The sequence below is a fragment of the Macrobrachium rosenbergii genome, chromosome 37 (genome assembly GCF_040412425.1).
Source record: "Macrobrachium rosenbergii isolate ZJJX-2024 chromosome 37, ASM4041242v1, whole genome shotgun sequence".
NCBI classification, from domain to species: domain Eukaryota; kingdom Metazoa; phylum Arthropoda; class Malacostraca; order Decapoda; family Palaemonidae; genus Macrobrachium; species Macrobrachium rosenbergii.
In genome coordinates, this window is record NC_089777.1 from 13,026,675 (window position 1) to 13,047,640 (window position 20,966).

Genomic DNA, 20,966 nt, shown 5'->3' on the forward strand with positions numbered 1-20,966 from the left:
CTTGCAATCCTATCCTCTATCTGTTTGACTACTTTAACTACTTCTGAACTCGCTAAATCCATCAACTGATCTGTAGCAGAAGCCTGAGACACTTGAGGCAACGAGAATCTTACCGATGTTTGCCGCCCTTACTAGCCAAAGACCTGCGATAACGAAAGTAATCCTCCATCTCTTGTGCCTTCCAATCGGAACATTCATCGCAATGAGTCTGCACATCACACTTAACCTTCCTACATCACTGACAGAATGTCTATCATGTCTCAAGGTATTCATCCGTCTTTTGCAGAAAGAAGCAGCGAGTGAGTGCCAGCGTCCACTGTCCTAGGGGTAGTTGAGGTCGACGTTGAAGCCAATAGCACAGTAGTAGAAGGTGAAAAAGTCCGTGATGAACAATCGAGACTGGGAACCAGCTAGTCCAATCCAAAAGGCATTCCACATCGAAGATATCCAGAAAATCCAGGAGAAAAACCATTAAATACAATCCAGGTCTTCACCAGAAGTCCAAAATACAAAGAAAAGTCAGGCAATAGGATTAAAACCTTGCACTGCAGAAGGAAACAACCTTCCAGCAGCGTGAACAAAAAGCAATTGACGAAAATGGGGCATGTTGGCGCACACCTGTTTCAGCGTTGCCAACCGTTTGTTATGGTAGCTCTAGTGACAAGATTTTACCTGCAGCTTTAGTAACACTGGCTGTTAAAATTCCCTCTATAGTGGGATGGGTAATTGAGGGTTGTTCGGGCTAGTTAGTGGGATTAAGGGCTAATTCAGGTAATCAGGGAGTGTATTGCAATATAATCTTTAACAAGATACAAGATATGCTTTAAACATGGGCAAGGCTGTTATAAACTGATACATATGAAGCATAAAATATACTGCTACCTGATTTTACAATGGAATACTGTAATATATGCCCTTAAAAAAGTGAATTACATTATTTGATTATCCCAAGCCAAAAAAGAAAAATTACAATCACACCAGAAACTTTGACACTAGCTTTGCCACACTGACAAGGACTGTAATTCATAAAAGAGAGTGATAAGGTGAGAAGGAGAAAACCTGCAATTTCATACAAATACTGTATATACTGTACTAGGCAATTTAAAATAAAGCTAACTATGTACAAACCATAGGTAACTAGATAGAGCATTTATCATACATCAAGCAATAAATTAAATAGTGGTTACCCCTATGACAGACAATTGTAACTTGAATAGCCTGGTTAAATTTTAAAATAACTCTCAAAATTACTTATGAGGGAAAAAATGAATACACGTACAAAAAACAGAAGTGATCTCACCTTTTCGTAAAGCACGGGACCATGCTTGAATGATGGAATGATGGTGGTTTTTGTGCTGCAAACACCATCTGGCTAATGTCTGTATCTCATCAGCAGTCTCCCGGACTGAGGAGAGTCGCTTTTCTAAGGACCTAGAGTCCATCTTGCTTTCTTTCAGTTTGCTCATTTTGAAACACAAAATAAGCTGAGCTGTGCAATGAAGTTCTACATTCCTCACTCAACACTGAGCGCCGGTTTCTCAGTCTTGCAAATATACACACAGCTGCTTCTACACTCTAACATGATGAAGCATGCTTACAATGTGGCACCAACCACAACAAACAAGGCATTACACTTCACAACCCCATTTTAACGGTTACATGATAGTACAAAGAGGAGCATAGTGCTGCACTGTAGCTTATATCAAAATAAATAACAAATCTAAGCTTTTTTCTCATTCTTAAGCATATCAACAAGGTTAATTTACTTCTTCAAAAGAATTCCTTTACACACGTACCATCTAACTTAACCACCATACAATACTTTACCTACATTTACTGCTTGCATCAAAAACCGAACATACCAATCAGATGTTAATCATTAAATTGTAACTATTATTTCACCGAACTGATGGCTTCTTAAGATGTCAAACGCTTCTTTTACTATACGGTTGCCTTCAGGATGAACACCTGAAATAAATGTGTCATGAAATTATGAGAAAAAAACAGAAGAGTGTAAAAGTAAGACATTATCAAGTACACTATTACAAAAGATCCTCTATTTTAATTCTGTCAGATAAATTCCTTTTCGAGACGCACTAGTAATCTTTCTGCCTGCTAATATACCTCATAAAGAATTATGATTCACAATCATAACTACATACAAAACCTCATATATCTTAAAATCTGTCCAGAACTTTGTATGAAATGCCTTTAGCAATTAAAGTAACATAAGCTACAATAAAAACAAAAGAAATTCTAAAATCTAAAAATAAAATTCTTGGGGGAAAGCTTACTATGAGTTTTACTTGACAAACATAAACCATTAAAATTTATGTACAGTATATTAAGTAGTAAAATATGCTGTTAACTTATCTATAACCTGCAGACAAGTTCTGGTTTATAATTAACATGGTAAATCACCCAAAGTCAGGATTTTTGCACTTCTTCCTTAGAAGATTCCTCATACTAAACTCGTGTAAAAGTTCAACATTAAACTCATGTAAAGGTTAAGTGATTCTAGATTTAAGACTTCAAGTCTTCCCTCAATATCTTAAATCATGCATACTTGGTAATGAAAATGAGTACATTACTACTATTACTACAATAGCATCGTTGCTTGGACTTGGATGCAAGATATACCATGCAACACAGCTCTCCTTGCACCATCTCCATATCCTGTCACCAAAACCAGCAGGCCTTAAATCAGAGTACTCAGCTTCAAGCCATTATCACAATTAGCAACCACCTCAAGAACTACTGTCTGACACTGACAGTCTACTTCACAGGCCCAAGAGAATGTAGTACTGGCTGTTCTAATTTATTCAATACACTATTAAAAAATATACTATTAAAAAACCTATCAGTTTAATCCAACACAGAAGCAAACTTATCATCTTGAGGAGTCATAAACCCATTTGGTGACTTCACGAAACTTTCATCATTTCACAAGACCAGAAAGAAAAGGTGTTGCCACACACTTCCTTCATAAGCTTTGCTTGCTGATACTAATGAAAAGTCATCAGCACTGGCCTAAGAGGGCAGATCATTTTAAGATAAAACTTTATGGCTCACGTGGGCACAGAAGCACTGCAACCTTAGCCACCATCCACAGAGGGGGAGGGGGATTGTCCAAGTCTTGCGCCTCTTCTCAGAGACTCATCAGTTCTCGCTCAGGAAAGAACAATAAGAGATCCATAGCTTTCCAAGTTAGCAGCAGAGCAGGTAATGCCAAATTAATAGGAAAAAAGTGCAAATGGAGACACAAAGCATATATTTTGGCATAATTTTTCTTGGACTTCTTTCTCATAATCAACCTCTGGCCACACAGAATTTTGCCATTTTCCAAGTTGGCTGGCAAGTTTTTAGAATGGCTTCCTGTTGATAAATGAGTATTGACATGTAATTGCTTAATCCATTGGAATTCCTCAATCACTCTCAGTGTATGTTAAAATACTGAAAGCTAGCCTGTAAGTATTAATATATATTATTTTGTTGCCTAGCAACATCCAAGATGACAGTTACTATATCCAAAATGGCTGCCAAAGGTAAAAAAATACATGGAATGGGGTAAATTAATCTTGATCAGTTTTTTTCAAAGGTTAGAAATGAATTTGGCTGTTCCTAATTCATTTCAGAGCGCAGGAGAGTCAAGCCAAAGATGATCAGAGCGCATGAGAGTCAAGCCAAAGATGACAAGGCTTTAGCCTTCTGGAAGGCATACAGATCACACAAGAACTAAATAGAATTGAATGAATGATTGGGCTAGGGATAGGATTATAACATCTGAGCCTAGTTGTACTCCATATTTGAAGCTATATGTTGATGCTTCCTTTGTGCACGAAATACAGTTGGAAGAACATATAGCCTTGCCTATATCCCATAACTTGAGGCCTTCAAAAAGGGAAGAGAGATTTGGCTTTCCTACAAGGGGGAAGTAGAAGTCATAGCCAAGGCATGTGACTACAATGATGCACTAATCATCGCCAAGCAGCAAAGATATTGAGGAACCAGATGCTTGAACATGAGACAGAATTTGATGGCACCTTAACAGCAGACACTAGGAGAGAATCTGTCACCAAGTTTGCTTAAATATGGAGCATCACCTACTGAGCTAACTTTAGCACAACTTTTGCACTTCAACTGTTGGAAGACTCTAGCAGCTTCAACAGTTACCAGTCATCCTAAGTCCAGAGACCCTCCATTTCCAATAGACCTTACTCTACTTGTTCTCGTTGTCTTTGCAAAAATCAGAAGACATCAATTAATTGATACACTTCATCAGCATGGAATCAGCATCAGGTATGATAGGGTTCTGAGAGAAGCAGCTGTAGCAAAAAACAGATCACTTGGAGTTGATCAGTGTTACTTTGGTTTTACCAAGGCAGTCACAGAGAAGTCACTTGTCTGGGAAGAGCTGCCACAAATATGACAGGTGGCTGAGAATACCCACCAAACCTTGGTTGACAGGATAAAAGTACCCGAGTGCTTTGTCTACTGCTTGGGATGACACCTGACTCTCAGTTCACAATCCCCAAGCTGTGGCAAAAAATGAATAGTATTACCTTTTTTGAAATAATGCCTTTGATGACATCGAAACAAACAGGGGCTGTTCGCTAACCTGAGAATGGAGCTTGAACTGGAAGACAGTCTCGCTGAAAACACCAAAGATACTTTCTGGGTTCCACACCAGTTGCTCCTGTGCCAGCTCATGGGACCAACACATAGTATAGCCAGTAGCCTACTAGTTGATGTACCTAGCTCAAGGCAAACCAGTCCCCAGAAAATTCAGAGAGCTGCAGTCAACCAAATCATATGACCCCCTTTGTTCAGTGACACTCAAACTAGAAGAGGGTAAAGGAACAGGTACATGGGATATTGTGTGAACCCATCCTGGAGGGTGATGACAAGCCAAGCCACAGGCCAGGAAAGGAGATGCATGATCATAGGCAATATCATCCTAGTACTGGTGAGTATTGAGCTGAGACCAGTCACGTGTGAATGACGACTGTGCATGTAATGTCCAAGGACTGTGAATGCACTGAAAAAAGAGCGTAATGCTGGCTGAAGTTGTGTTTCAGGGTAGGTTGAAGCATGGTTACCAACCATTTAGTAAGACCAGTGCCAGCCTTAGTTATGGTGTCCAGGTCACCCATGGATGGCCCAACAACATTGCCTTCTAGGGACTGGGAAGGCCACTCATTTGAAGTGTGTTGAACTTCTGAGAGGTCTCTTGGACTATTACTTCTCAAGAAGAAAGATGAAGGAAGTGGGGGGAGGAGGATGGGGAAGCATTTGACAACAAAAAAGAAGTAAGGAAAATATTTATGATTTCCTTCCTGCCCCATTTCAAGCCTTGCTTACCCCTTAGCAAGAGAACTGTTCTAGACTGTTTATCATTGATATTGTCGAAGGAGCCACAATTGATGTTGCCAACACTGTGGAAGGGAGTCTGCAAAGAGGATAAACCTTGAGGATTAACAGATTTCCTTAAGTAAGTGCTGGATCCTTCCCCGGAAGAAAAGCTGGCAAACCAATTGCCCTGACAAGCTCTTAGATAGTGGACAAGAACAACTGGACCTAATGGTGCTGACTGCCCACAAAAAAAGCCATTTGTGACAGCATAACAGCCTGAAACCATGGCCTATCAACCTCAACCTCTTAAATGCACAATAACAATTGTAGGCTACCTAGTAACCTCTCTAATCATGGTATAAAATATCTGTAAATTTTTGCACGATCATTTGAAACTGAATACCATATTGTATATTTCTGCATATAAGACAACCTTTAAATCCTAAAATTCGCCCTAAAAATTGGGGGTCGTCTTATACTACCACTCTAAAAATCAAACCTTGAATTCTAAGTGATGTTTATCGGTAGGCTAGCCTCAGCCTTGCTGTGATAACCACTGACATACATAAAAAGATTCACATTTTGAAATCAACTGATAATAAAGGTAATAAAACCATACAGAACCATAGCACAAGCATCCTATTTGTATGCACACATTAAAGCAGTGCACACACTGAATGAGAGGGTAATGTAACTCAACTCAACAAACTTCGGGAGAAACTCAGGCTACATATGTTTGCTCAAGGAAACCCAGTAAAGCTCTACTGAGTAAAAACACCAGGTCTGTGGTGAACCATTAGTACACCTGGGTGTCATGCAGCTCCATATGAACAGATCATCCTAGCACTTGTGAGCAGTGCATAATGCAGTCTGTTACATGAGAACTCATCTATATGCATACAGTCCAGTGAGCATATACGCAGTAAATGATATGGTAATGCTGACTCAACTACACATGCCAAGCCATTGAACTGATCACACCTGCAAGAGCACAAATCTCCCTTTGTATCTGTAGCAGGACCATGCTATCCTTTAGGTACCAAAAACACGAGCCAAGGAAGACCAGAACTCATAATGAAATTCCACAATCACCTGATCCACAGAGGGGGGGGGTCTATCACGAGTGAAACCACTGTTGGCACGTGCACAATCCAAAGACCAAATAACTAACTAGTAGGCAGCATTGGTTTGAACACTTGTACCTCAAGGAAGCATGAAGTGAAGAACCTAATCCACTACAGTGCTTGCATACACATGGTCTGTAGAGCAGGCACTGGCAGCGAAGCATGAGATCTATCCAGTGTGTTTCCGATGAAACACAGGAAGTAGAGCTAACCCAGCTGCTTGAACAAGCACAATCCAGGGACCAAACATAATTGGAGTGAGTGGGTCTTGTGCCTCAACCAAAAAGTTTCTTGAGAAAATACAAGAGGAAGAACCTAACCTGCTACTTGTGACAAGCATGGTCCATAAACCATGCATGCACAGAACCTGCAAGAAAAGTGGGATCCACCAGTACGTTTCTGAATAAATGCAATGCAGAAGGTACTGCTAACCCCACTACAGACCATGCACACACAAAGTATGTGGGTAGCATGTAATCCACAAGTATGTTTAAGAAGAAACACAGAAGTACAGACAGTCCCCGGTTTACAACAGGGTTCCATTTTATGCCGCGTTGTAAACCGAAAACCGTTGTAAACCGAAAAATCATTGAAAATCTTCAAAAATCCTAAGAAAGCCTAATTTTAATGCTTTGGGTGTATGGAAAATGATGTAAACTGTGTTTTTATTGAGTTTTTCATCAAAAAACCTCCAAATTTTTATTATTCTCCTGTTTTGGAGCCATATTTCTTCCATCGGATTGGCGTACAACGCCTCGTAACCCCGGAACATGCGTCGTAAAATGGGAAATAATTCCTGATGAATATATTTGAAAAGCATCATAACTTTGGAACGTCGTAAGCCGGACCCGTCGTAAACCGGGGACTGCCTTTAATTAAAATGCTGATTTCACCATTGACAGGAAGTGGGAACATGGACATATTCTATTCCAAAACATTAACTCAAGCATTGAATTTGAAATAGAAAAACTGCTAGCATTCAGTGCTTGTAGTTCCTTGTTAGTTAAGAGAGCCTGCAGTAAAATAAAAAACTTAACCTGTAGTGGTGGGGCGGTACAGCCCTGGAGCGCCTCTACTAAAGTGGGAACTTTGCAGCGAAGGAGATGGCTTCATGGCTAGCTAAGTATTAGGGGAGCTTTGCAGCGAAGGATGTAACCCTGATGGCTAGCAAAGCATCCATAAGTGCCCTTGCCCTGGGCGCAGTACCAATATAAACACAACCAAAGAATACTGTCACCTGCAGTGAAATAAAGACCACAACCCATTCACTGATAGTGATGGGTGCTCCAGGTACATTGTACCAACCCAGCTCTCACAAATCTCGGCACCCTACTAAAAGAACAGATAGTTGGAGAAACTCCTCTGCCTTCCACGATGCCATGCCGGTTATCAACAACGATCGCAAGGTATTGCAAGAATCTGAAACTGTTAAAACTTTCTTCGAAAATGTGAGAAGTGACAATCGATTGCACTTCTGGTAGGTCAATTGTAGAATGGACATCAGGGGCATACAGTGTCTAGAAGTTAATGAGGCATGCACTGTTCCAATGTCCTTAGGTTTCATAAAAGGAGAAAATTACTCTCCTGCATCTGAGTGTGTCTCAGAAAAGGTCGATTGTAGAATGAATGTCAGGGACATACAGTGCCTGAAGGCTAATGAGGAAGAGGTTGTGCCGACTTCATTAGCTTTACTAAATGTTGGCCAAAGGCTCCCCTGAATTAAAGAATAGACTCACGAGAAAGTTCCATACCTTCTTAGATGGTGAGCGAGAAATGTCCTTGCCAGCACACTAAATGTTATCAATGCAGCCTTGTGCTTCCAATCCTGCTCAAGTAATACCCGAAAAATCCCACAGCATAGAGAGCTTCTTACTCTTTCCCATAACCAAAGATGTAGGGAGAGTCTGCGCTAGACAATAGGGAGCTGGACCCCAGCGTTGGGTGTACTGAGCTGGTGCTAGGCTATAGGTGGAGCCAGCTGATCTGGCCGTAAAATAGCTAATTGGTCGGGAGCTGGCAGCCACTCCTAGGAGCTCGGGGTAGGTCTGGCGCCCAGCCACAGCTGGAGCTAGGTGAGATGGAAGCTAGGCGAGGTAAAAAAAAGATTGGGGCTGATATGTGCTCTTGGGAGCCCAGAGCACTGTCCCCTGCTGTCAATTGTCTTCTCTTCCGTAAGTTCTTGAGAGAGAGAGAATGGATCTAGGTCATAGAAGATTCATCATTCTCAGTTAAAATTCCCAGTGCAAACGAGCAAACCGCGTACCAAGTCAGACATAGCTCAATACCTCCTTCAGATTTCTCAAAAGCAATTGTAGCACCTCTGAACAAAAAATCCTTCCTTCTTGATAAACACCTGGACAGCCAAAGTGAGGTAGTTCGAGGAGGACCAAAATGTGAAAAGTTTCTGGGAGAGTTCACCAAACAATCTCAGCAATCTGGGAACCATAAATTACCATTGGAGAATGGTGATGTTGCCCATGCTATAAGGTTCCTTAGGTTGGCAGGCAGACAAAGTTGGCCTGTCCCACAGATAGCACATAACCCAACAGCACAGGAGGACAAAGGCCCCTCAGACAAAAGAGTGAGTTCCTGACATTTCAGTTCATTTGCCAGAAATCCCAGTTGGACTAGAAAAACTCTATCAATCATTCACTGCTAATGTAAGCCATAAGGACAGTGGACTTGTGTAAAAGAATATTGCAGTCTAGGAAGTGACGATGAGAAGGACTGAAGCCTTACGCTAAAGGTTTTCAGTTCTCTGACAAATGTGTGAAAGTTCTGATCTTCCAGGGACATGTCCAAGAAAATACCTGGTTCCCCGAGCGGGCTCTCTCAACAAGAACAAGGAGTGAGAAGCAGTCTTAAGACTGGTCTCATGAAGAGGGACTTCCTCTGAAAGACTAAAATTGGACAGATACCATCATAGGTCCTGTTGAAAAATCAGCAAAGCCTGGCTATGATTCCTTGTCTCTCTTGATCTTGTGGGACAGGCTGAAGGTCATGGGCTGAAAAGAAAACTGAAGAAAGTTAGCGAAGACTCGAAAGAAGGCTTGTGCTGTATATGTCGAGGCCTAACCTCCCAAACCGGCAGACTCTGTCTTACATGACAAGTCTGAGAAATCTTAGAGTCTATACATGGACACGAAAACCAAGTATTCTTACAGATCCAAGAGAAGAGAACTTCATTCAAACACCCTGGAGAATGGACTAAAGGATTGTTCAGTTCACTCTGTAACCAAGCAAATTAGCAGAACATTGTGCAGCCTCGCAGACAACTGAGTGGGCTAGTTGTCGTGCTTGCCAATACTTGAAAGTCCCAGACACATGGCCATCAGGGCGGGATTGACTTGTACACGGTAACACCCAGTGTGGGCTCGGTGACATCTCGTATAGGCTAAAAACATATGCAGAACTGTACAGTACTTGGATAGAACAATTGTCCAACACACTTATCAGAACTTGGCAACGACTTCCACCTCAGTCAAAGACAATGCTCTAGCAGAAAAATTGTGAAAAGGAACTAAGCGCCCAGTGGTGGGAGCCTTGTATGGCTATAAGTGCCGACTGCACCAGGATGCAGGTGCTAAGAGCTCTGAAGGTGATCAGGCACTTGGGGAAAGGGCGCTGGTATAGAGGGTACACAGAGCTTCCTTTTGCCTGGAGCTCATGAAAAGTCCTCCATAAAAGAACGGTCAGGAGTGAAAAAATTGTCATCCGAAGGGAAAAACTGACTGATGCTTCTCACAGTACAAAAAAGAGCACCAAACCACCTTCTTGCAATCACAAAGGAGTTGAAATCTCAAACACTACCTTAACTGTCCTTATCCACACAGGACAGGATTAAGTGACCACACGAAGCAAAGTCTCTTGGCAACACTTAAGAGTTTCCTATCTTCTTAGCACCTGCTCCTGATGTCAATCAAGGAAGACCTTTCCTTCAAAACTTGACAAGAACTCAGCTGGGAGGCTAATTCCATTAAGCATCAGAGGGAGTGAAGGACAAATAGCACTTGTTTGCTCCCTTAAGATCCCAAGCTAGCCTCCCAACTCCCTGTCAAGGTGATAGCTTTCTTCAACAAGTTCATAAATTTGTACACAAAAGACTCTTGTTTGCAAAGGACAGAGCTTTAAGACCCAAACAGACGTTACACAAGGGATCAATTCAGGTCGACTGTAACTCCTAGAACAGCAGAAAAGAGACAAAACTGCCTAAGAGCCGTTGTATGATACTCAAGGAGGGGAGTCCGAAACTGAAGAGAGGACACCTGATGAACAGACACTAGCGTCAGCCACTTGAAGAACGTAGCTAGGTGTTCCATGGAAATTGTGCTCAAAAAGAACAATAGTATATTCTTAGAAGAAAAAAGGGGCACCGAGTTAAAGAGAGACTGACGTAAGCCACTAGTAAGCTGGTGCCAAACGCATGAGAGGTGGTGCTGGGAGCTCTATATGAAAACGAGCTCTGGCGCTATAGGGCGTTACTGGGCGCTAATGGGTGCAAGTGGGTGCAAGCGGGTGTTATAGGAAGCTTGGGTGCTAAGGAACCAACAAAAAAGAACACTCGGACACTGATGTTCTGCTTGGCGCCAACACTAGTGTACCACATACAGGAGAAGGAAGAGTAGCGAATATCATCAGAAAAGCGCCTCTTCAATGGCCAAGATTCGCTATAAAAAACGTCACCAGCACTCTTGTCTACACTGAAGTATCTCTAGAGTAAAAGAACATATCTATGGACGCCTTTCCAATGGCTGTCCGTCGACAACTGCGGATAGCGGGCTCAACTGAGGGGTGACTACCCGAGGACAAACCCCTTCGGACTCCCATGCCAAGAACTGGGTTTAGAAGAACTGACAGGGTCGGGCAGCCACCTCCTCCACTATACATCCAGCAAGACCGCTTTCCAGTGGCTGTCTGTCAATACGTGGGACGGCAACAGGCTCGACTGAGGGGCGACTACCCAGGGGCAAACCCCTTCAGACTCCCATGCCAGGAACTGGGTTTAGGAGAACCGACAGGGCCGGGCAGCCACCTCCTCCACTACACATCCAGCAAGACGCCTTTCCAGTGGCTGTCTGTCGATACCTGGGACCAGCAACAGGCTTGACTGAGTGGGGACGACTACCCAAAGTTGACCTCAACGACCTCCCTTCGGCTTCTGGTATGACTTCTCTCAGGTGTAGGGGAGTACATCAGTGAACCTTTGCCTAGGAGCATCCGTGGGATGAGCAGCCACCTCCGCCAAGCACACCACTTCACTACTACAAGGTTAACATCTGTTAACACAGACACAAGACTGCCAAAGGCACGGGAAGTAAGCAAAGAGATTTAGGCGTGGGAGCAAGTGGAGAATAAAACGAGGACCTGTAGAAGGAGAGAAGATGGAAGAGGGAGAGACCTGGCGCCAGACTAACTGGATGCCTACTGGTCTCACTTGTCGAGAACGGCTACTCCCACAAATATTAGGCACAATTTCTCTCTACTATGCACTGCCTTACACTTCCAGCTCTCTGCAAAGAGAAGTGAAAGATGATCAAATAATCCTAACCAACAATAGTCTGAGGATACAGAGAATCATTATAAAAATATATCTTGATTCCTGTCCAATGTTATTTGAGACTTGCCGATATGCATTTATTACTAAAAATATCGGTCTGGTGGCAAACATGATATTAACGTTATACACTATTTGAAAAAGTGAAGTTACCCTCTATCACCCAAAGTGCGAAGCACCCTAATGCAGGTAAGTATCAAATCCTATCAAACATTATTCAAGACTTTCAGAAATGTATTCTCAACCAAAAAATGTTGGCCTGGTAGCGAACACAATATCACTTAATACGCTACTTGGGAAAGGAGAGTTAACATTTACAGACAACAGCTAAAGTACCTAGGCTATCATTGTACAGATACACCCCAAACATTATTGGAACCTGAAGATATGTAGCCTATTTATCATCGGAAAAGGTGGTAGCAAACGCAATATTACGTTAATACGCTACTTGGGAAAGAAAAGTTAACCTTTACCGACAAAAGCTGAAGTACCTAGATTATCATAGTACAGATATATCCCAGCATTATTGGAACCCTTTGGTACATATTTATCATTGCAAATATTGGGTAGGTACCAAACGCAAGATTATATTCTGTTTCACTATACGGAAAAGGAAATTAACCTTAACAGACCCTAGTTAAAGTGCATGAGTATCACCACACAGACGTCTAAAATACTAACAAACATTAATGAGACTTGCAGAAAAGTATCGTAACCATAAATATTTGTTCAGTTGTGAACGCAATGTTTACGTTTATTATGTTAATCAGAAATCAAACACAAAATTATACATGAATCAGTAAGCTACGCTATTGGTAGTAAACAACCTAATTGCGAATTCGCTACTGAGCAAAATACGATAACTAGGATCCAATCTTATCACAACAATAAAATACTATCCTGCAAGCTGTAAGCTTGAAGCTACCTGAAATCAGCGATAATATTCACCAAAATCCAGTCTCCAACTGGCAAATTTAAGAACACAGCTATCATCGACACTCAGTGTTACCCAAACACCAGCAGGAAACAGAACAAGCTCATTTGCTAGCAGTTCCTGAGATTCCAGTTAGTGGGCGGAACCAGTCACCTGCACTAAACTTTGAAGCATTACCCACAAATTTTTAATTTTCTAAGCTGCCATGCAAGGCAAACTAAAGGCATTTTAATTACTTGATAAGTTCCATATATAAAAACATGAGTTGGATCCTCTCCCAAAAGAGAGGCTAACACCTATCTGTCCCGGTGAATGCTTTTGGGACCATGGACTCAAACAATCAGACCTGGCAGTACCTGTAGCAGAATCACACAAGCAGGTTGACTTGTAAATGTTGGAAACCATGGTCCATATTCCCATAGACTTTCAAACTATTGCCCAGAACTGAACTAGTCAAGGCCATAGGCAACAGCACACACCAAAAGTGTCTGCACAATAACATACAAATAGCTTGCCATGATACCCACCAGCATCATACAGTACTGTGGCAACCTATCTTGTATGACCCTCTGTCTGCACACGCAAGATCCAGGGAAGGTGCATATGTACAATGGGAGTTCAGGATGAACCAGGCACAAACCAAAGGTCTGAACAATCATGCTCATGCAAACTGCCATGATACCCAACAGTGTCATACAGTGGCAACCTGTAAACATGAACCTTCTGTCTGCACATGCCTAGTGAGAAGGTAGTGGTAACCTTTCAGTGTAGTCAGTAGAAGTGCAAACAGGGAGCATTTGGGACAGTTTTCATGTGTCAGAAGGAACAGTGAGACACTACTTCATAGGCAGACTTAGAGAACCCAGTGTCAACCCTAATAATGGCAGAGAACCTATAGCAAGTGAGCAAATACCACCACGAACCCTCCAAAGAGGAATAAGTTCACTCTAAGTCAAACAAGACTTATTGTGAGGGGTCCCTGAGACCTTTCCCTCCTTTTTCTTAAGAAGGAACAGATGAGGAGGAGAGGAGAAAGAGTTCAACACAAATGAGGAGGAAGACTATACACACTTGCGTTTCTTCACCTTACTCCACCCAAGATTCTGAACTCTCCTCCAGGTACAGCAAAAAGCGTGTCAAGGTAGGAAATAGCTTTCAAGGGTTACAGCCTGTGCTCAGTATTGCAGACATATCTCCACAGGCAAGATGACCACTACCAGAGGCTCAACAGTGTTGACTTCCTTAGTACACCAGCAGCAAAAGAGTTGCACAGAATACCGATGGAAGCACTGGTGGGTGGTGGCAAACAAGCACAAGCTGCTGTCTCACATGGGGAGTGCTTAACAAGTACCACACCTGGGTCAACACCATTAGAGTGAGTGTGCTGGTCACCTATCCTCAAATACTTACCCTCTCGGAACAAGCTACAGAACTAACTACAGTATGCGTAGGGGGGAGAGAGAAGACAGTCCCATTTGGTAAAAAGTGAAATAATCTCCTTGAAGATACCAGCCAACATCTCTTGGCTTACATTGATTGCCAAACCTCTCCACTGTGAAAGAGACAGCTTGCACACACTGCAGATTGTTAGGGCCGCAGGACCTAGCCTTGCAGAACAACAATATTAGTCACACTTACATCAAGGACATATAGCAGCCACAAACCTACTTATGTCCTTCACACTTTCACTGTTCACACTTGTGTTTTTCTCCAGTGCACTAACAAACATAACACCATACATATAGAAAAAAAATAGTTTCAAATCAAGAAGAGCTAAACCCCAAATACAACTAAACACAGCCGAAGAAAAAATGTGAGGGCTTACAGTAAGTTAGTGGGGGAGACACCTCCCATTCACCAGCCTACCACCAATTAACCACCTCACGACCATACTTCAATTACTGTTTCCACTTAACATTAAGGAATACTGTTACAAATAACACTCAATTTTCTATTTCTTCTATGAAAAAAAATATGTTACTTAAAAAAGTAATTAAGCCTATTGGAAATGATCATTACTGTGTATTTATATTTAATCAATAAGCTAAATACTGGGTAAAACTAAAGACTACTACAGCACCCCTCTGGCTCAGTAACTACTAGTTTAAATGCAAAATGGTTGCCACATTTAGTACCAAACCTTTGAGGATGAATGTAAACACATAAACAATAAATGTAAACACATAAACAATAAATGTAAACACATAAACAATAAACTAAAGACATACACATAAACAAAAGCCAATAAACATAATGGTCAGCAACTGGCAGGGACCAGGTCAAGGTAGTAGTCTTCAGTTTTACCAATTACTGGACTAATGTTGCTGAAAAAAAAAATATTCTACTGATTTCTAAGAGAAAATTTTACATTCTTTGGAGGCCTAAACACAATTATATAAAAAAAAAAAGTTTCTACACGGCAGCATACTGTAGTTCAAGCTTCATATGCACTTGATTACCATGTGCAGTTTTCCCATGTACAATTACAAAATCTCGTTTTTAATGGCAGCATACATAAACTTCTTGGTACAGAATGTTTTTGTTTTTCCTTTAACACCAAGATTGGGACAATAAACAAAATATGTGTATAAGCTACCTTCTAGCTTAAAGAGTAATATGAATTTCTGTACTTTCACTTCTATAGGCCTATTGCATAGCATTCTACATCAGGTTATGACAAAGGTTCACCCTATGGTCTGGCACCCTATTTTAGGTTATGTCTGGGAGTGTAAAGTTACGAAGCACATCCTATATAGGCCTATTTCTTTTTTATGTATTTTGTGACTGAAACAGCTTTAAACTAAAGTATACTTCTCACTGCTTCTCTCATGGCCAGTTCTTAGTAAAACTGAAGGCTGCTACTAGCTCCCTCACTGAAGGCTACTACTAACTCCCTCTGATTTGGTAACTACCAGTTTAAGGGCAAAATGGGCACCATGTTTAGCACCAGTCCCTTGGGGACGAACGTAAAAACATAGCCTAAGTAAAATAAAATGAATATAAATATAAAATAAAAGACAAGAAACATGAACAAAAACAAAGAGAAAAGTGGGTAAATATCTGATCAGCAACTGAGAGGAACCAACCCATGATAGTAGTCTTCAGTTTTACCCATTTGTTTTCCCTGACTCTATAAAACATTTCTCACTGCGGTCCCCATAATTGTTTCAGAGTGGGGCTGGGAAAACACACAAAGTTTTACAGGTAAAACTGAACACTACTACCACAGACTGGTTCCCACCAGCTTGCAACCGGTTTATTTGATGCCTTTTATGTTCAAGTCTTTTGTTTATGTTGATGACAGGCCAATTTATTGTCTTTTTGGAGCAGATGCAGATTACGGAGACGGGGTAGGAGTAAAAAATCCTAACCTTTCCTAAATGCCATGTCCTGACCTTGCCAGGCCTGGGTAGAATGCAGAACGACTGGACTACCTCCGAATGGGAACTTAGTCAATTGTCTCCAATGTTTAATATTTTGGGGGGTAGGGGTCCAGGGGCCCGGCCAGGTCAGAGACATTAGGAAGGTAAGGTCTGGTTAGGTCAAGACATGGCATTCTAGGATAGGTTAGGTTTGTTTCCATCTGCAGAACCTGTTCCCGTCTTGTAGACTCGCCCCCCAGACCTTAGCACCCTAAGCTAGGTTAGGGCGCCATGCCCTGGGCCCCCTTAAGTGACGCTGGATATCCCTGTCTCCCTACTCTGCAAACTACCCATCTTTTCGTTCATGTTGTCGCAATTGTCCCCATGGGGCTGGTACTAAACACGACCACCATTCTGCATGTAAACTGGCGATTACCGAACCAGAGGGGTACGGTAGCAGTCTCCAGTTTAACCATGGTACACGCCAACAGTAGGCCTAAGCCGAACAGTCAGAAACACATAAAAAACAACAAGCATCCTGGACAGGAACTAAGCCTAGGCTATGGTTCAAATACGTGACGGGAAGTGTCAAAGTCCTACTGGCTTGACTAAAAACCTAAAACGAACCAATATTATAGGATAATAATACAAAAATACCAACCGAGTTGGTAGCAATTAGCCATCCAGCCCATTACTCAAAGCTAGACTACTTTTAGGCCTAATAAAATTGCAGTTTAGGGGCTTAATAGCCTAAGGGTAACAACGCAGAATACAGCAGTGGCTAACAAACTATTCTGGGACAAGTTATTCTGGTAAACTAGCGGCAAATGGTGGGGCAGCCTCTGCTCGGCTTTGGTACGATAGGCTTAACGTAACTGCTGCAGCTTAGGTCTAGGCCTAGCAGCCACTAAAACACGCGTCACCCGCCAATTACATTGACACATAACAATTACCAGAGTCAAGTCTACCTCTCCCTTCCCAAACGGAGTCGTAACGACAGCATTTACCCCGAAATGACTCGGAGAAAACATATAAATATGCACGTAAATACTGGGCGCCAATGGAACTCACCTAAACAAACACCGTTTGCTCAGAGCACTTCGAGATCACAATCACGGTTTTTCACATACGTGTGTCACATGAATCACATAAGCCCGTCATGCCGCAACGAAACACTGGCAAGGCACATTTGCTCTTAAATCACACTACTATTGTGACCTGATGCGTCGGCCTCACTTCACATAAGCTAAACGCAAACAAACATGGTGGGGGAGCCACGAGCATTGCCGTGTTTTTAACCTCTCCTTTCGCCTTTCTGGCTGGATATTTGGCCTCTCTCCGAGGCCCTGGTACTCTGTACCGTCAATGTACCTGGCCAGGAAGGTACATGACACGTTTATTCAATGGTTAATGCGCCTACATAAACAATATCACTTTAACAGATTAGAGAAAACATTCAACTTTGTTTACACAGAAAATGGAGCACCAGTTTATAGGTAGCTCGTGTAAACCTGGAGGTTATGTTATTTTTCACCTATTTTGTCTTGCAACTTTCTCTAAAATGCATTTTTGTATTCTTATTAGTTTGGAATTAACGCTGAATTTATTTCGTAAGGCTTTGGTTTCAAAACGAAACCGGCTTCTTTCAAAGATTTCATAGTTTCCTGAATTTTAAGCAATAGGGTATAGTACTTAATCCGAACGTAGGTCAAATGTTGTATTTACAATCATACAAAAAAAAAATATACAAACTTTTTCTCACAGAGGAAATGTTGCCTAGCTTTTCATTTGACTTTCTTTTAACTGCTTTATCATTGTATTCTCATTACTCTGTATTGTAATGTAATAACTCAAGTTTTCTTTAGAATTTTCTAATTGACAAGTGTCCAGCCTTGAAAATACTTGTCACTTGGTTATGCCTACCGGCAATTTACACAACTTAGGTGCAATAATAATGTAAGACTATTTTCTTTTACACTCCTAAAGATTTTGTCACTGAGACGTTTTGCCACAGTCGCCTAATTTCTCTTCAGCATCAAACCCTTCATAAAATATGTAACGCAATACTTTATGTGCGTTGAAGGACACACGCTTCTCAAAATTCTTCCTTAAATGACAATCCTTTAACTAGACTTGCTAGCGTCTTTAAAATAGGATACAAATTTTACGACATGTGCATAAAAGGTAACAATTAAGGTACTACAGTCTGCCGTAGTATTGCAATGTCGCTTACCACCAAGATAGGTTTATAAAGATGTCTTATTCCTAAAACAAATTTTAATGACTTCGAATGCATTCATCGCGTACGCGTCTATAATCTAATGTCATTTTATAGCGTTTTAAAAGTTTTTCATATCAATTTCTTGTATTTTCTTACAATTTTTGCTTTCAGGTTTAAGAGTCTTTTTTACGAGATAAATTTGGGCTTACAAGATGCAAATAAGCTTATGAAATTCTGTATAATTAAATTTGTTACATTCTTCCATCCTTCTGAGAGCAGTGCAGACCTTTCATTTGTTTTTGTAATGATGAAGGCATTATATTATGACGCAGACATTAAGTCATTACAGCATCAGAAATTATTACAGTAACGGCTAAGAGAATACTATTCCAAGTGACCTCATGCTTTATATTCATTACAGGATTACGGATAATCTTTAGACTCTCCTTTAAATCTCCTCTGAAGGAGATGTAATTGTCGCTAATCCTGGTTAATACCCGTTGACCCTCCAAGGTTTATCCAGTTACCTGCGATAATCCTTGACACCTCTTCCTACCCGAAAAGTAATGACCTTTGTTTAGGAATCAAAATGGTTATTTACCAGTGGCGTCGCTATTTGAGGACAATGGTCCCCCTGTCAGATGATAGGAACCCCCCACCCCCACACCCCAATTGAAATTCCCTTTATAGCTATAGATATTCTCACTTTTTATTTTATTTACGGTTGTGCTATGTACATCATGACATTATTTTGTTTCTTGTTACCTTTACAACTTACACAGAGCTGAGAAATGAATGGATATAGTTATAGGATTTTAACATAAATGACACGTCTGTTCATGATATTTTGATCCAACTTAATGCTATCAACTTATGTATGAAGTGATTGCAACCTATAGTTACAGTTTTGAATAAGTGCAATGCAATTTGTTACTGTTGCTTAGAGTTAATTTCTAGGGAGAGGAGTTGAAGAAGAGGGAATGGGATAGGTTGAAATTTTGAAGAGATTTTGGAGGGTCATAAGTCTTTTGTGTTGTTGATGATATGTACTATTTTGATATATTTACATGACAAGGATATTATACTATAGTTGACAATTAAAACTTGATAATAGAAATTAGGCTAGTGTTGAATATAAGGTTGTGAGGAAATTTACATTACAGTATTTGATACATTTGCATATAGTAAGAGGTGCAAATTAACTGAAAATTGAGCTCTATAATTTCAAATACAGGTTTACTAATTACTAATACTATTATTTTTCTTCATTCTCATGGATATATATACATTCGAGAATAGTAGATTTTACTAATTACAGAATTGGTACATTAGATTTGTGTAATTTTCTTTTGCCCCCCAAAAATATTTTGGCCCCACTTAGAACCCCCACTGATGGAATGCCAGCTACGCCACTGTTATATAAACTTTAATCTTAGTGGTTGTTTGTGCATCCGATTCTTGTTTGATAAACTTTTGTTCCACTGTGTGTAATTTGCTTGGAAATGCTTTATAATAAAGGAAAAAGATCTTGCACTCCATTATTTCACCTTCCTCGTGGCTATGTACTCTGTTTATATTTTATATATCAGGTTGTAATTCCTGTGATACAGGTCATACACACAGACACACACACACACACACACACACACACACACACATATATATATATATATATATATATATATATATATATATATATATATATATATATTCCTTTTGTATCACCATTCTACATATATATGTGTGTGTGTATGTGTTTTTCCATGTGTCTTTTGTGCAGATTCCCACCCAAAAGGGCCCAAGTTCAAATGTGCATTTATCATATGTAATTCCCTTCAGTTGTAAGTTATACCTGATGTATTATATATATATATATATATATATATATATATATATATATATATATATATATATATATATCATCATCATTGACAAATTTATTAATAGCTGACTGTTCTTCCTATACATATGTATAAGACTGTGATAGCTTAGCTGGAAATAAGTATATATCTATATATATATATGTATATATATATATATATATGTGTGTGTGTGTGTGTGTGTGTGTGTGTGTGTGTGTGTATTGGCCAATCCCATCGACCACCTTTGAAAGGTGCAGTCAGCTAAAGTGAATGACATGGCTGAGTGGTGCAGCACTCAGCTTACATTCACTATGTCTATAGGTCGTTCCCGGCCTACCAGACCACTTGACTGGAAATGGGTACCAGCATTTGCTTTGGTAAAGAAAAAAAAAAAAGTTTGGGGTTAGTACCCTGACTCCTAAAGACTCAGAGAAAACTAGATGGCTCACTCATTTGTCCTTATTCTAAGTGCAGTCAGATGAATGAACTCCAATTGCATAAAATTTCTTGCAACTACAATATTCTGAAGGTTCATTAGTACTACATATGATACCTTA

General features: G+C 40.6%; 1 protein-coding gene across 1 annotated transcript in view; it reads right to left on the reverse strand.

The window, feature by feature from the left end:
• The window catches only part of LOC136825318 (uncharacterized), a 41,933-nt gene extending 24,120 nt beyond the window's left edge, over window positions 1-17,813 (reverse strand). The window contains exons 1-2 of the mRNA XM_067081471.1: window positions 17,398-17,813; window positions 1,301-1,968 (exon numbers count right to left, since the gene is read on the reverse strand). Coding sequence (XP_066937572.1) covers window positions 1,301-1,466 — 166 coding nt within the window. The 5' untranslated portion in view covers window positions 1,467-1,968; window positions 17,398-17,813. The remainder of the gene's footprint in view (window positions 1-1,300; window positions 1,969-17,397) is intronic.
• Window positions 17,814-20,966: the final 3,153 nt, after the last annotated feature.